The sequence below is a fragment of the Amblyraja radiata genome, chromosome 41 (genome assembly GCF_010909765.2).
Source record: "Amblyraja radiata isolate CabotCenter1 chromosome 41, sAmbRad1.1.pri, whole genome shotgun sequence".
Lineage (NCBI taxonomy): Eukaryota > Metazoa > Chordata > Chondrichthyes > Rajiformes > Rajidae > Amblyraja > Amblyraja radiata.
In genome coordinates, this window is record NC_045996.1 from 8,963,858 (window position 1) to 8,981,249 (window position 17,392).

General features: G+C 46.8%; 1 protein-coding gene across 1 annotated transcript in view; it reads right to left on the bottom strand.

Moving 5' to 3' along the window:
* Window positions 1-1,523: 1,523 nt before the first annotated feature.
* LOC116967858 (inositol-trisphosphate 3-kinase C-like) overlaps window positions 1,524-17,392 on the bottom strand; it is a 54,318-nt gene continuing 38,449 nt past the window's right edge. The window contains exons 2-7 of the mRNA XM_033014491.1: window positions 11,237-11,336; window positions 10,007-10,223; window positions 7,368-7,572; window positions 6,279-6,380; window positions 4,273-4,344; window positions 1,524-2,623 (exon numbers count right to left, since the gene is read on the bottom strand). Of these exons, the coding sequence (XP_032870382.1) occupies window positions 2,420-2,623; window positions 4,273-4,344; window positions 6,279-6,380; window positions 7,368-7,572; window positions 10,007-10,223; window positions 11,237-11,336 (900 nt within the window). The 3' untranslated portion in view covers window positions 1,524-2,419. The remainder of the gene's footprint in view (window positions 2,624-4,272; window positions 4,345-6,278; window positions 6,381-7,367; window positions 7,573-10,006; window positions 10,224-11,236; window positions 11,337-17,392) is intronic.

Sequence of the window (17,392 nt, forward strand, 5' to 3'; positions counted from 1 at the left end):
GCGACTAAAAATCGGTTGCCCTTTTAAAAATCGGTAATTTTTTAGTCGAAGCCGGTTGCGATGCTAGTTGAAGGTGGTTGCCGAAGGTTGCAGGTAGTGGAAGGTAAGACCTCCCTGGTGGAATAAAACTGGGTGAAAAAAAGGTCTTACCTTCCACTACCTGCAACCTCCGGCAACCACCTGCAACCTCCGGCAACCACCTGCAACCTCCGGCAACCACCTGCAACCACCTGCAACCTCCGGTAACTACCTGCAACCTCCGGTAACCACCTTCAACTAGCATCGCAACCGGGTTCAACTAGAAAATTACCGTTTTTTAAAACGACAACCTATTTTTAGTCGCTGCTGGTCTCGAATTTTTTGAAATAATCGCCGGAACATAGAAGAAGCTCGACTACACGGAAACCACTTTCGACCATTAGGGAGAGTGACAAAAACCTCCGGGAACCTCACGGAAACCTTGCGTGGGGCGCAAGGTCTCCAGAGGTTTCCGTTCAGGTTTCCTAAGTGGGACGGGGGCTTGGAATTGAAGCTTGGAATTGCTGTGGGATCAGTCTGCCTAACATTCAGGTAACCACTGCCTCTTTGCAGCAACTGATGGTACAGAGTCTTGATCATTCTTTGCACTGCAAAGAAGACACAGTAGCTAATCTGTGCCCACATCGCATGTGTCAAAGAGCAGAACTCCGAATGGGGAAAACTCTCAGATATTGCTCAATCTGGAAAAAAATATCCATTGATTTGCCAAATGAACTTTAACGACTTTATCGTCTGCACGCAGATACAATGTTTCAGTGAAGCGTTGCTCTTAATGTGAAGTCAAGATTCAGTTTCAGAACCAACAGCACAGAGGGTGGGAGGACGTATCTTCACTTAACACTTAAAATTTACTTTAAATTAAAATTACTTAAAAAATAACGTATTATTTCTCAGAGAATGCCAAATAATCGAGAGAATTTAAGGTTTAAAAATTACCATAAAGGGATTCTTGGTCCTCCAAAATATTCCAAATGGAATTTAAACTGGAGGTGGTGGAGGGAAGACTTAACTAAAATGTGAAATGCTCACACCACACCTCCTCTAACCCAGACTGCAATCTCTAGCTACAGAACTCACTCAAACTACAAGCAACTAGCCTGTGAAGGAGGAACCTGGAGGTGGGGGAAATCGAGAGCAACTTTATGGTAAAGGTTAAACTTCTCTGGTTCAGCACCATGTTGAAGGTTATCCATGCTTGAGGACGCACCTTCTCCAAGGTTGCGTCTGCAAATCTCCGAGACTGCAGTCTCTTGCTTGATGGGAAATTCCAGTCGTTAGTAAGCCCCGTACACTGACCCAAAATGAGGGCCAGCATACCATGTCTTGTCCAAAACCTCCCAACCCCCACCGATGCTGATAAATTCAGAGAGATGCTGTAACTGAGCCATCTCTAGCTGCAGAATGAGATTGTGATGGAACGGTACATGCAGTCCCTCACCGTGACAAACTGGAAGTCACTCTCTACTCAATGGTTAATATTCAACTTAGGTTTAAAGATTAGCTTTTGTTTAATAAATGTTTTTGAAGAGGCTAAACCCGTTGTTACAGATTTATTACACAGTACTATAAAATGTTACACTGTGAAATCCAAGAGTACTAGCCTTGGAAGATTCCACGTAGCTTCTAGTGCGTTTGACCCTCAACTACTCTGCCCTTGGGTCTCAACACCCACAGCAGGCATCTCTCGCCAGTTTGTCGTCAGTGTTCGATGCAGTGGTGAGATCAGCCCCATCGGGGTGGGGAAGGGGAAAGTGGAAGCGAGAGGGGATTAGATTCTATCGGGTCAGAGCATATCGCAGACAGGGCAAATGGAGACCGGGAAAATGTTTCAAATGCATACAAATGCTATTGGTCTCAGTAAACTGTTCTGCAGTACTGTTATGCGGCTATAAAAATATATATATATGATACAAACCGAGGAATGAATCAGAGATTGCTCTGCCTCCCTCCAGTGTTTCGTTTGTCAAAAGAAAGTTCACCGACTCAGCCAGTTGACGACAGCCCTAAAGTGTCCGGTCAGCGTTTGCCACCGCCACTGCAGCTTAGAGTTCAAATCCCAGGCCCTCCTCTGGCTTTACTGCAGAGCTCAGGAGCCTGGGCCACAGTGCTCAGGAGTGACGACTTCACAAGATGGCTGCTGCTTTCTTCACCCAGGTTCACATCCGCACCTTCCCCCAATTCCTCCGCACGCCACCCCCCCCTCTCCCCCCAGCCTCCCAGCTGTGGTGGTTCTCTGGTGCAGTAAGCTTCGCTCCTGCAGGAGGAAAGGGAGAGGGGGTGGGGGAAACGATGCCAGGCAAGAGGCACTTCCCTGTGAGGAGGGTGTGCGACATGGAAAAGGCCAGCTGTGAACGATACAGCCGAGGACTGCTGCAGCGAGTCACTCCTCCACCAACTTGCTGATGATACCGATGAGATTATCAAGCCCCCACAGGTAGCCATCCTCCCGGTTGCCCTCCTTCCAGGCCTCCCTGTGGTTCAGTGTCTCTGGGGCAGGTAACATCACTGTCTTTCCAAAGTCGATCATCCAAACTTTGGCCATCTCCGAGTCGTCGTGGACAAAGAGAAGGGAACTGCCCACCACCTGGAATCAAGGGAACAGAGACAATAGACAATAGGTGCAGGAGTAGGCCATTTGGCCCTTCGAGCCAGCTCTGCCATTCAATGTGATCATGGCTGATCAACCCCAATCTGTACCCCGTTTCTGCCTTCTCCCCGTATCCCCTGATTCCGCTATTTTTAAGAGCCCTATCTTGGAAGTATCCAGAGAACCGGCCTCCACCGCCCTCTGAGGCGGAGTATTCCACAGACTCGCCACTCTCTGTGAAAAAAAGTGTTTCCTCGTCTCCGTTCTAAATGGCTTATCCCTTATTCTTAAACTGTGGCCTCTGGTTCTGGACTCCCCCAACATCGGGAGTTGTTTCCTGCCTCTAGTGTGTCCAAGCCCTTCACAATCTTATATGTTTCAATGAGATCCCCTCTCATTCTTCTAAACTCCAGAGTGTACAAGCCCAACTGCTCCATTCTTTCAGCATACGACAGTCCCGCCATCCCGGGAATTAACCTTGTAAACCTACGCTGCACTCCCTCAATAGCAAGAATGTCCTTCCTCAAATTAGGGCACCAAACCTGCACACAATACTCCAGAGACAATTCCACAACTGCATTCAGAAACACTATGTGTAAGAAAGGACTGCAGATGCTGGAACAATCGAAGGTAGACAAAAAATGCTGGAGAAACTCAGCGGGTGAGGCAGCATCTATGGAGAGAAGGAACAGGCGACGTTTCGGGTCTCGACCAAAACATTTTTGTCTACCTTCGATTTTCCAGCATCTGCAGTCCCTTCTTAAACCTCAAACTGTGGAGAACTCTTACATCTACATGCATGGGATCATCACAGACTGCCAACACAGAGGGTGCAAAGAGGCAGAGCAGCGCTCAGGGACCCGTCTTACCACCACTGACCCGCGAATATCAACATTAAAGTTTACCGAATGGACAAACCACAAATATTTTCCAAAACAAATGGACATGGAAGCAACATGAAGGTGAGATGCAAAGCAGCAGCTGTGTAGCTGTCACAGACACTGCCAGCGGCTAGGAAGGTTCAAGCCGTCACCTCAAACACATTCAGGAACTGCCATGAACAGCAACCCAACTCACAACAGAATCACAGCAGAAAATGTCGGGGGAAAACTCAGCAGGTCAGGCAGCATCCGCGGAAAGAGAAATAAGTCAGTGTCTTAGGTTGAAGACCTTTGATCAGAACAAACAAAAAGGGGGAGAGCAAGCTTGTCTAAGCAGCAGAGAGGGTGGAGCTGGGGGTGGAATAAAGGGAATGTCAGTGTGGGGTGAAATGATGTGGCCACTGGAAGCAGTCAATGGTCAGCAGTGATGTGGGAGCTGGGCAGGGATCTTGCCTGATCAGTACAATAAAGAGATGTCGCATCCACAACTGGACAAACGGCTCGGATTCTTCTCCCCCTCACCCCCCCCCCCCCCCCCATACATCAGTCTGAGGAAGGGTTTCGGCCCGAAACTTTGCCTATTCCCTTCACTCCATAGATGCTGCTGCACCCGCTGAGTTTCTCCAGCACTTTTGTCTACCTTCGATTTTCCAGCATCTTTGGCCTGCAATTGCTGCTGGGATGCCAATTAGTTTTAGTTGCGATTAATTTAAGAATCACTGCTTTCTAGCAGTAAGCTATGGACAGACACAGCAAATACATTACCTCATGGGTCTTGAAAAACTCCGAGCCCTCCAATGCTATCACCAATTCTTTCAACCGTGCCAAATACTTTCTCTGCAACAGAACAACAGAAGTGTTAGTGGCCCAGCAACACAGCAGGCAACTGTCACCCACCATACACAGGCTACATGAAGCAGCGGACTACTATGCTGGCCCAATGTGTAGCATTCACTCCGTGCAGTAGCCCAGCCAGCTCACTGAAGGGGAAGCTGTGGAGCAGTTCACCACATCGCGGGGGGAAAGGGGAGACCTAACCCCTGAAGGAGAGGAAGGGAATGTTAAATGGTCAGCTCGACATAGACTACAAGACCTACACCAAACCCAAACCAATTAGGAGCAGACGAGGGCATTCGATCCAATTTGTGATCCCAGCTACAAAGACAGATGTGTACAGCAATTCGTTCTTCCCCCGCACAATTAAAGCATGGAATAATCTCCACCCAACTATAGTTACCCAACCAGATGCAACTAAATTTAAAGTAGCTCTTTCTTCCCAATAACCCTTTCTGGCTTAAGCCCTCCCTCCACCACCTCCAGTTTAAATTTCATTTGGAATATTTTGGAGAACCAAGAACCCAAGAACCAAGAGGAAAGAGCACCCACCAAAATGGCTGGCAGTAGGAAGGCATGGGGAGGGGGAGTAAAGGATGGGAGGTTCAGCCCATTATGTTAGGAAGGGTATCCGACCATTAGTCCAAACAAGTGCCAGTTGTTTGAAGCACCATCCAGTTTTATTTTTCCTTGTATTATTTCCTGGTAATACCAGCACACACTGCACACCTCCAATGGTATAACCCTTCTGGTGAAGGTGCTCTTGCAGTGCTGTTGGGAAGGCTAACGCCAGGATTTTGACACAGCGGTGATGAAGGATAAACAGTTTAGGGGTCACAGTTTAAGGATAAGAGGGAAGACTTTTAGGACCGAGATGAGAAAATCTTTTTTTACACAGAGAGTGGTGAATCTGTGGAATTCTCTGCAACAGAAGGTAGTTGAGGCCAGTTCATTGGCTATATTTAAGAGGAAGTTAAATGTGGCCCTTGTGGCTAAAGGGATCAGGGGGTATGAAGAGAAGGCAGGGATGGGATACTGAGTTGGATGATCAGCCATGATCATATTGAATGGCGGTGCAGGCTCTAAGGGCCGAATGGCCTACTCCTGCAGCTATTGTCTATGTTTCTACAATACATCCCCAATGCATATTGCTGGGCGGTTGGAAGGAGAGTCCAAATGTGATGGTGCCCTCACATGCCAAAGCCCTTGTCCTGATTTAAAAAGTTGCATGATGCTAGGGCAGCCTAGGCAACTTAGTAACTGTGTTACATTTTATAATATAAATGCACACTAAAATCACCGCATGTCAAGGTTAAGGAAACGCATAGTGTACTAATTCAGATGAACGAATGAATTAATTCATTAATTGCTCAATACGTTTATTGGCCAAGTATTCACATACAAGGAATTTGCCTTGGTGCTCCGCCCACAAGTGACAACATGACATACAGTGACAGTTAGAAATGACACATAAAACATAAATAATCAAACATGTGAATTAAATAAAATACCAGAGCAAAATGGGGGCTACAGATTTTTGGTTATCGAGTAGAGCTACTACTCGTGGAAAAAAGCTTTGATGCCAAGCTGATGGGTGGTTATTGGAGATGAAGTCATCTAAGCACAAACACTCACAAATGTGTCCTGTTCGTGAGTTAAAAGGCATTGGGGTGTGAGCAGATGAGTCTGACTGCAGTGCTGCACACACTATTGGGGGTGGTACCCTTGGTGTGAAGATAGGACCACCTCCATTAGGATCCACAAACACTCTGTGATGGACATCGAATACCCCACTCAAAATACAACAACGTGTGCCTGTGCTACCTGTACATATATTTGGAGCATTTAAAGAAGCTCTTGGAAAGATAAATAAATGATGACCTCCGGCTGGATACAAAGAACCCTTTGCCCAAAGTACTATTGCAAAAGATAGTTACCAAGATGTTTTTATTGCAGTCCACAAAATCTTCCAGTGCCACCATAACATGTTCCTTGAGTTTGGTTTTCTTAAAGTTTGTGTTGCAGGACCCATCGGCCTTCTGGGGAAAACCAAGAGAATCAGAAGCTTGTTAACAATAAGGAGCAGGGCACGTGAGTCACGACAGTCAACAGCAGACAGCACCGTCCCCTGTCCTGTGCCGACTACCTTACTCAATGCTTGGGTTCAATCTGGACTACGAGAGCTGTCTGTACAGACTTTGTACGATCTCCACATGACCTGCGTGGGTTTTCTCTGGGATCTCTGGTTTACTCCCACACTCCCAAGAATTGGCTTGGTATAATTGTAAAATTGTCCCTAGTGTGTGTAGGGTAACATTATCGTGCGGGTATCGCTGGTCGGCTCGGATTCAGTGGGCCGATAGGCCTGTTCCTGCGTTGTATCTCCAAACTAGACTTAGAGTCTACTTCATCATTCAATCATGGCTGATCTATCTTTCCCTTTCAACCACATTCTCCTGCCTTCTCCTCATAACCCCTGACACCCTGGAACATAGAAACATAGCAAATGGGTGCAGGAGGAGGCCATTCGGCCCTTCGAGCCAGCACCGCCATTCATTGTGATCATGGCTGATCGTCCCCTATCAATAACCAGTGTCTGCCTTTTCCCCATATCCCTTGACTCCACTAGCCCCTAGAGCTCTATCTAACTCTCTCTTAAATCCATCCAGTGATTTGACCTCCACTGCCCTCTGTGGCAGGGAATTCCATGAATTCCATAAATTCACAACTCTCTGGGTGAAAAAGTATTTTCTCACCTCAGTCTTAAATGACCTCCCCTTTATTCTAAGACTGTGGCCCCTGGTTCTGGACTCGCCCAACATTGGGACCATTTTTCCTGCATCTAGCTTGTCCAGTTATTTTATAATTTTATATGTTTCTATAAGATACCCCCTCATCCTTCTAAACTCCAGTGAACGCAAGCCTGGTCTTGACTACATCCAAGACTCAGTAAATAACAGGACTAAATGCCTTTCTGTTGGTCCATCAGTTTGTTGTCAGTGTGGGCTGTTGGGCTCACCACTCACCCTGATGCCTTCTATCCTGAATCCTAGTGTTGCAGTCGAGCTAAGCGTCTCCCGCCATTGCATGTAACGTGGCTTCAAAATGGCCTTTTGTTCGTGTTCCTCTTGGGTGGGTGCATTTGGATCCACCGCTATCATCTTCTCGTACATATCTTTACGCAGTTTGGGTTTCTCTCGAGCTTTGGTTAACTCCTCCTCTAGGTAGGTCCTACAAAAGGAAATTTGTCACCCAGTGAGAAAAGGCCAATGCTACACAGATCCGCCATGATTTGTAGCGACTGTTCTTGATCCACCTCCAGAGACGTCCGCTCGCAATCTCCAAAGCAACCATCTTCAACCTCAAGGTAGACAAAATGTTGGAGTAACTCAGCGGGTCAGGCAACATCTCTGGATAAAAGGGAATAGGTGACGTTTTGGGTCCAAACCTCAAAACCACACCTTTTCCTTTTATCCAGAGATACTGCCTGACCTGTTGAGTTGCCCCGGCATTTTGTGTATCTTCAATGTTACGAGCATCTGCTGTTCCTTCCTACACATCTTCAACCCCATGGCATCTGCACTCCTTCACTATCACTGTTACTGTCTCTGTCCATCTTTAAATCTTACTTCTAACCAAATCCATAATGTTGTTCTATTTCATAATTAGGGGCAATAATAAATGATCTGCACCTCAAATACCAAGGCTTTGGAAGTCAAAATCCAGCATAGTTGGATAGAAGGAAGGGCCGGTGTCAGTACTTCCCACACCTGTTCCATGAGTTAAATACCTGGGTGTATGGTAGTAGTAGGCCCCTCTCGGTCATGACTGACCATGGGTGAAGCATCCTGGTCGGATGCAAGCCTGGGCGATCAATGTCATATGGAGGACAGGCTGTTGCCCATGCAACACGTCCCCCCCCTCTCCACGTCGCTGATCAATCCAAAGGAACAGCAGGGCCGTTACAGTTTGGCACCAGCGCCGTCGCAGGAGCTGCCAGAGCGAGGTTGTAGACAACGACAAACTGCCTTAGGGGCTCCGACTCTGGATTTTCTTGAGGTTTACTCCTGGAGCCTTTTCCATGACTGGATATGGCCACAAGGCAGTGGAGGTTTTAAATCAGCGTTTTCCCTCTCCTAGATGGACTGCCTTCCCAGGCTGACGAGCCCCATCTGCTCGAGACTGGTGGGGGCGGGAGCGTCTACCTTCCCGTGCAGGTCTATAGCACCTGCCCACTGGATGATAACGTCCCCATATCATCGTGACTTCCTGTCCATGCTGTGTCTACAGCCACATAGCATTAATTTCTTTAAAATGCAATTGGCAATTTTCCATCTATCTCCTTAATTGTCTTGGCATTTAAGTATTCGAAGGAGAGCATTTGAAATGCCATGGCAGAGAAGAGATCGGCCAAATACTAGACATGTCCTTGATGTTTAAGAAAGAACTGCAGATGCTGAAAAATCAAAGGTAGACAAAAATGCTGGAGAAACTCAGCGGGTGAGGTAGCATCTATGGAGCGAAGGAATAGGTGACGTTTCTGGTCGAGACACTTCTTCAGACTTCAGTCCCTCCATAGACATGTACCTTGATGGTCAGCATGAGTATGGTAGGACCATGGACTTGTTTTTATGCAGTATGATTCTGATTCTAGGACAGTCAACGGGCAAAATATTAGGTGTTGAGAAACGTCACCAATTCCTTCTCTCCAGAGATGCTGCCTGTCCCGCTGAGTTACTCCAGCATTTTGCGTTTATCTTCGGTTTAAACCAGCACTTGCAGTTCCTTCCTACACTATTACCGTACCATATCCTTCTGCTCCATGCTCATTAATTTCAGGCTAGCCATCATTACTGGCTCCTTCAGAACCAATACTGTGCACCAGAGTTTTCTAAACGGCCTGTCCCACTTTCCCCGAGTTTTCCACGAATTCTCCCGAGTTTTCAAACTCGTAGAATGTTCGTAACGAGTCCGTAGGAGTCAGTGGATATATCGTAGCGGCTCGTTATACCAGCTGTAGGTACTCGGGGCATCAGGTAAGTCGGGACGTTTTTTCGGCCTGATGAAAAATGTCCACGAGTAAAAAAATAGCCCCGAGTAACCATGGCTGGCATAACGAGCCGCTACGATATATCCACGGACTCCTACGGACATGTTACGAACATTCTGTGAGTTTGAAAACTCAGGAGAATTTGTAAATAAATCAGGAGAATTCGTGAATAACTCGGGAAAATGGGACAGGCCCTTAACATCATTTGTCTATCATTACCAAACCAGACACATTCCATGAATTCCGTACACCTTTACGTCAGAGCCACATTACCCAAGGTGGCGTCTGCTGGATATGATTAGCATCTATTCAGGTAATCACTTACTGTTAAATGCCTCAGGCAAACAAATCATTTATTATTGCCCCATTTTTATGAAATAGAACATTATGGATACCTTGCAAGGTAAAGACAAAAAACATATTTCAGACTAAGATCGCTCACTAGTTCTTATACGTTTGAGTTGTGCATCAAAACCCATTTACCCAGCTCAAAGTTGCACAGCAGAATTACAAGAGCTGAGGTTACAAATATACAAAGAGAGGAACAAACAGCACCCCCCCTCCCCCTCGTCCTGCAACCCCTTCTCCTGAGCCAATCAATATCATTGAACATACCTCACTCCCATCTTGCAGTCCATGATGGAGGGGGAGTCAAACTCCGACAGCAAGTCGTCCATCTGGTTGTAGCTGTCTCCATCCTTGCCCACCACACCGTAATAGCCCGGTACGTAAGGACGCAGCAGAGGGTCCTTCATCAGGGACTCCAGACACTGATGCTCACACTCGCAATACTTCTTCAGGATCTTTCCATAATCCCCAGCTTTAAAGTTGCCTGAAAAGAAAAGATGTCTTCATTAGGATCACCCTGAACCTTCCAGTTCACAAACCTGCCTCTCCAAACTCACTACAGAATCGTGGCCAGCAAAGGCAAATGATGGTCACAGAGGGCAGCTAGTCCTTCACCTGGAGTATTGTGTACGGTTTTGGTCTCCTAATCTGAGGGAAGACATTCTTGCCATAGAGAGAGTGCCCCGAGTACCTACGGCTGTGCCCAAAGATCCTATAGCAATAGGATCTCCGCTATAGGATCTTCCAAATAACACAGCACAGTGATGCATTATTTGGATCTGAGGAAAGACATTCTTGTCATAGAGGGAATACAGAGAAGATTCACCAGACTGATTCCTGGGATGGCAGGACTTTCATATGAAGAAAGACTGGATAGACTCGGCTTGTACTCGCTAGAATTTAGAAGATTGAGGGGGGAATCTTATAGAAACTTACAAAATTCTTAAGGGGTTGGACAGGCTAGATGCAGGAAGATTGTTCCCGATGTTGGGGAAGTCCAGAACAAGGGGTCACTGTTTAAGGATAAGGGGGATGTCTTTTAGGACCGAGATGGGAGAAATGTTTTTCCAGTGCACATATATTCTCTTTTATTCTATTCCACAAACATCAAAAATATTTCAACAACATAGATTTAAATTTATTAGAACTCAAATTTAGGAGGCAACAGGGTGGTAGCTCTGAGGCCCCCTTCATTGAACATGTGGCCCCCTAAATCTCAACATTTTTCTGTGGCCCCCCTGAAATTTGCCATGGCCCCAGGTTGGGAATCACTGGTCTAAACCAAACTAAAGCCCTGGTCTTTGATTTCCAATCTGCTCTGTCATTCCAGACAATCGACCTTCCTGAATGGAACCTACACTGCAATCAGCCGTCAGCAGAACCAACCACACTGCATCGTCACTGCTTACTCAACAGTATGACAGGGTCTAGCAGTCATGAGAGGACCCGGGGCTGCCTTGTCACTAGACTGATGGAGAATCGCATGGCATGAGTTACCTGCATGTCCCGCCAACTGCACCCACGGATAGCGCTTCTTGAAGGAGACAACGAACGGGGACCAGTGCACCATGGTTTTCAGCTTCTTCCACGACTTGTTCTGCAAAGAAAATCCCCAAATTAACAAAAGGGAACAACATAATCTCTGCAATCCCACAATGAATACTTGACTTCCACTTTGCTTTCCCCAGGAGTAAGACATTTGATTGGGGATATTGGTCACTGTGTGTGGCGTCAGCTAATACACAGACCGCTTATGGTCGAACCCTCGTCAGTAGGTACGAGGGCTGGCACGTGACGTCATGGGCTAGGGGGAGTGTCCTGCTACTTAAGGTTATCTCACCTCGAGACCTATGAAGTCCACCGGTAGCTGAGCCCGAGAGAACAACCTCGCTCAACTACAGCAGCAATGATAACAGTAAAACACCTGAATAAACTATCGTTTGAACCTGCCTGACGTCTGGCCTTATTCACCACGTTTGGTGCCACTACAACTGGGAGTTTTAGTAATTGGAGGGTTCGGGGTGGGACTTGACACGGCTGAGTGACAACACCCAGGGTTTTCTAAGATATCGAAGGACTAGCAAGATTCATGCCGACTAGCAAGGTAGAATTCATTGGGAAGCGTCTTCCAATGAACTTGGCATGGAATTAAAGGCAAACACATTAACAGTAAATAGAATAGCAAGAGGTACAGAATTCCAGAGGGATCTTATGCCCCTGTCCCACTTAGGAAACCTGAACGGAAACCTCTGGAGACTTTGCGCCCCACCCAAGGTTTCCGTGCGGTTCCCGGAGGTTTTTGTCAGTCTCCCTACCTGCTTCCACTACCTGCAACCTCCGGCAACCACCTGCAACCTCCGGGAACTGCACGGAAACCTTGGGTGGGGCGCAAAGTCTCCAGAGGTTTCCGTTCAGGTTTCCTAAGTGGGACAGAGGCATTAGAGTGCTTGTAGATAGACTTCTGAAGGTAGGAGCACAGGTACATACGGTAGCTAAGGCAGCACAGTATTATTGCCTTTATTAGTGGGGCATAAAACGGCAGGGAAAACATGCTGGAACAATACAAAACATTGGTCAGCTGCATCTGGAGCACTGTTAATGGCTCTGATTACAGGATGGATCCACTAGCACTCAGGAAGAGAGTTACCAGTGTTTAAGAAGGAACTGCAGATGCTGGAAAATCGAAGGTAGACAAAAGTGCTGGAGAAACTCAGCGGGTGCAGCAGCATCTATGAAGCAAAGGAAATGGGCAACGTTTCGGGACGAAACGTTGCCCATTTCCTTTGCTCCATAGATGCTGCTGCACCCGCTGAGTTTCTCCAGCACTTTTGTCTACCCAAGAGGTTTATCAGGGTGTTGGCAGTGCTGAGGAGACACAGGCCAACCTGGCATTGCTAGTGCCGTGATCATATTACCAGAAGAGCAAACTAGAGATTGTATTTCAAAGATCCCCGCCTTCACAATATTTTTTCAACTATTAAAACTGGAGAGACACTAGTCCTGACCTGCACGATCACCATTGTTTTTCCACATCATCTCACTCCTCATTATTTCTTACAATATAGATGCCATTCAGCCTATTAGTTCCCCGCACATGCAAGCCTGTGACGTATTCGCCCACACATACCCATCAACACCCTCTTCATTCTCCTACCACCCACTAGTGGTAATTTACAGCAGCCAAGTAACCTACCAACCAGCGAATATGAGAGGTGGGAGGAAACCTAAGCACATGGGGCTAACGCATGTAATCACAGGGAGGGGTAATCTCACAGAGAGTGCCCAGCGTCAAGATTAAACCCACGGGGAAGTGGCACAACTTGTGCCTCTCACCCACACCAACCAAGGGCGGCAACAGTAGAGTTGCTGCCTTACAATGCCAAAGACCTGGGTTTAATCCTGACCTTGGATGCTGTCTGTAAGGAGTTTGTATGTTCTCCATGTGGGTTTCCTCCAGGAACTCCAGTTTCCTCCCACACTCCAAAGATGTATAGGTTTGTAGGTTAATTGACCTCAGTAAAATTGTAAATTGTCTCCAGTGTATAGGATAGTGTAATGCCCGTCCCACTTAGGAAACCTGAACGGAAACCTCTGGAGACTTTGCGCCCCACCCAAGGTTTCCGTGCAGTTCCTGGAGGTTGCAGGTGGTTGCCGGAGGTTGCAGGTAGGGAGACTGACAAAAACCTCCGGGAACTGCACGGAAACCTTGGGTGGGGCACAAAGTCTCCAGAGGTTTCCGTTCAGGTTTCCTAAGTGGGACAGGGGCATTAGTGTACGGGGTGATCGCTGGTCGGCATGGACTCGGTGCGCTGAAGAGCCTGTTTCTATGCTGAATCTCTAAAGTCTAAAGACTGCTATCAGAAGAAAACAGAAGCACGTCATCAGCTTTTGCATGCTTGTTCAACTCTATAATGTGAACTAAAAACAGCTTGTCACAATCAATACTCAAGTTGGTTATTGTTTACGATTCTGAGCCAGGATCTAAAACTGTAAAGTTTCATTCTTCTACTTGAAATCACTTAAACCCACAGCTACGTAATTGAAAAATCCTGAATGGCAAAATACAATGTTCATTGTTCTGTTGTCAGTACATATGAGAATGAATCACTCTTGACCCGACTCGATCTCCAGTTGAAAAATAAACTTGATGTCCATGTAGTCGCAGTCACGATGGAAGTATAACTTGTAAGCCCGGGTACCAGCAACTTCCCTCGTTAGACTCTCTCACCCGAGTACATGCTGAGGAAATTTACCAAGCAGGTTCGGGCTCTCGTGGCTAGCATTACCGAGCCTGAATGGAACCAACCAGGACTCCCACCTCCTTATCTTCCACCCAGGGAAAGAATGGGTGACTTTTCAGGTTGAGACCCTTCTTCAGACTTCAGTATGAACGGAGAGACCCATTTCTTCTCTCTAGGGATGCTGCCTGTCCCGCTGAGTTACTCCAGCATTTTGTGTCTATCTTGGGTTTAAACCAGCATCTGCAGTTCCTTCCTACCACTTTGAGTTTGAGTTTAATTTATTGTCACGTGTCCCGAGGTACAGTGAAAAGCTTTTGTTGCGTGCTAACTAGTCAGCAGAAAGACAGTACATGATTACAATAGAGCCGTCCACAACGTACAGATACATGACATAGGGAATAACGTGAAAAACGTTTAGTGTGAAATAGTCCCGTTTATTGTGGTTATTTTGCAAGTTAAATGTGTCAATAATTAAACCACAAGATGGGAGTTAAAATGCACGCAGGAAGATAAGCCATCCAACCTGCCTCATGGGAAAATGGGTGGGCGCAAACAAGCTCCATGGGGTGGGAAGTCAAGTCAAGTCAAGTTTATTCGTCACATACACATACGAGATGTGCAGTGAAATGAAAAGTGGCAATGCTCGCGGACTTTGTGCAAAAAGACAAACAAACAAACAACCAAACAAACCACAAACAGAATCACATATTCTTTTACATATTGTAAAAGATTGGACTCAGTGCTGCTCCAGGCTCTCCAAACCCAGCAACATCAATGACTTCAGCTCATTAGGAGTCTCTCTGGGCCTTCAAACTTTAAAAAAACACTGATCATAGCTCTAGTCAAAACAAACCACACAGCTTGTTATTTTATGCATAGTTTCAACCCTGGTGCAGAGGTTTAAGACTTTCAGGAACAGTGCCAACTCCTGGCTGATGAAACCAGCTAATTCACAGTTCGGTCATCGAGTTCACACAGAAGCACAGGAGAGAAGCAGCTCACTTTATTAATAAACTTTAACACTTGCCTAGTGAAGTGAATTTGGGCATCAGGAGCTCCAAATAAGCTCAACCACTCCATGCATTTATATAGCACCATTAGTGCCGTCAAATCTTTAACGGGGCTTCACAAGTGTTATTTGGAAAAAATAGCATCTTACGCCAAGGAGACACGGGGACTAACATTGTAGGTAGGCAGTCACGAGCCTTTCAAGAGACAAACTTAGAAGGATAAAAAAGGCAAGAGAGATTTAAAGAGAAAATGCAGGAGTCACAGAGTCAGAGTATCACAGTGGAAGGTCCAGAACAAGGGGTTACAGTTTAAGGATAAGTGGGAAATCTTTTAGGACCGAGATGAGAAAAACATTTTTCACACAGAGAGTGGTGAATCTCTGGAATTCTCTGCCACAGAAGGTAGTTGAGGCCAGTTCATTGGCTATATTTAAGAGGGAGTTAGATGTGGCCCTTGTGGCTAAAGGGATCAGGGGGTATGGAGAGAAGGCAGGTACAGGATACCGAGTTGGATGATCAGCCGTGATCATATTGAATGTTGGTGCAGGCTCGAAGGGCCGAATGGCCTACTCCTGCACCTATTTTCTATGTTTCTATGTACACAAAAATGCTGGAGAAACTCAGCGGGTGCAGCAGCATCTATGGAGCGAAGGAGATAGGTAACGTCACGTTGCCTATTCCCTTCGCTCCATAGATGCTGCTGCACCCGCTGAGTTTCTCCAGCATTTTTGTGTACCTTCGATTTTCCAGCATCTGCAGTTCCTTCTTAAACTCTTTATCACAGAGTGGAAACAGCCCCTTCGGCCCGACTTGCCCACCCCCACCAACAACCCCCACCCCCCCTCTTGGCCGTCAATGGAGCAGTCGAAATTGGAGATTGGGGATTTCAGCATTTTGTGTTATTTATCTTTTTTGTAACCTATAGGCTAGTCAATTTTCTTTTGTGACATAGAACTTGGGCAGATCCCTTACAGCCCTGCGCCAGTTTATTGGCTATATTTAAGAGGGAGTTAGATGTGGCCCTTGTGGCTAAAGGGGTCAGGGGGTATGAAGAGAAGGCAGGTACAGGATACGAAGTTGAATGATCAGCCATGATCATATTGAATGGCGGTGCAGGCTCAAAGGGCCGAATGGCCTACTCCTGCACCTATTTACTATGTTTCTACGTTTCAATAAGGCACTGTACAGTGCAGCTCGACTCCACTGCCCACGTTGCACCAAGGCGTGTGGATCTCGGATCGGCCTCTACAGACATCTGCAGACCCACAAGTAGACGACCCTATGGAGAGGAGTCGTACTCCTTTCGAGTGACCGCCGATGACAGGGCAGCTAGACTCCAACATGCCCTACGCAAATCACAGCCAATAATCTGGCACATGGAAAGATAGGACCCCCCCCGAACTGTGTGTTCTGCTCAAGATTCCAGCATCAGCAGTTCCTTATCTCCTTCACTTCACCATTCCACAAGCATGAATCTGTGCTGCCGTGGTATTCAGGAAAGGTGCAGACGGACTTTACTCGCTCACCCCAAACCAGCAGGGCAGACCTGCCCACACTAACCGCCCCCCCCCCCCCCTCCCCCCCACCCCGCCTCAAAGACCAAGCAGCCACAAACAAAGACATGACTGTTGCGCCTAGGGACTGCACCCAGTCCACAAAACAATGTGTTCTGGTTATAACAGAGTTAACAATGGCCACAGTGTATTCACCTACACGGATCACCTACTAGTAATCAAAACACCAGTGGCTGCGGAACTCGACCAGCAACGCTCAAGGTCACAAGATCAAAAAGCCACCACGGCAAATTGTGAAATTCAATTCAATAAAGCCACTCAGTAGAAGAGCGCAAGATTCAGACACTCTGCATTTGTGTGGTGTTAAATTAAAACGGCCACAGGAACGATCACAGTATCCTGCCTGGTTCAAGCTTTGTCCGAGAAAGGGAACCTGCAACTTTTCCAGCCCTCCTCCCTTACTGAATATGGTGCATTCTCAATGCTCGGGGGAGTCACCAAACTGAAACTCAATTGCAGACACAAAGTACAGGACACATTTTCTCCAGAGATGTGGCATAACATGCTGAGTTAAGGGGCCTGTCCCACTTTCCTGAGTTACTCACGAATTCTCCCGAGATTTCCCCTTGATTCAAACTCGGAGAATGTCTGTAGCGGCTCGTTATGCCAGCCGTAGGTACTCGGGGCATCAGGAAAGCCGTGACGTTTTTTTCAGCATGACACAAAAGTCCACGAGTAAAAAGATAGCCGGGAGGAGGAGTTCGTAGATCACAAAATTCTTGATTTTTTTTTTTGAAGGCTCTTTCAACTCGGCAGAGGACTCGGGAAAGTGGGACAGGCCCCTTAACTCAGCATGTTAGGCCACATCTCTGGAGAAAATGTGTAGGT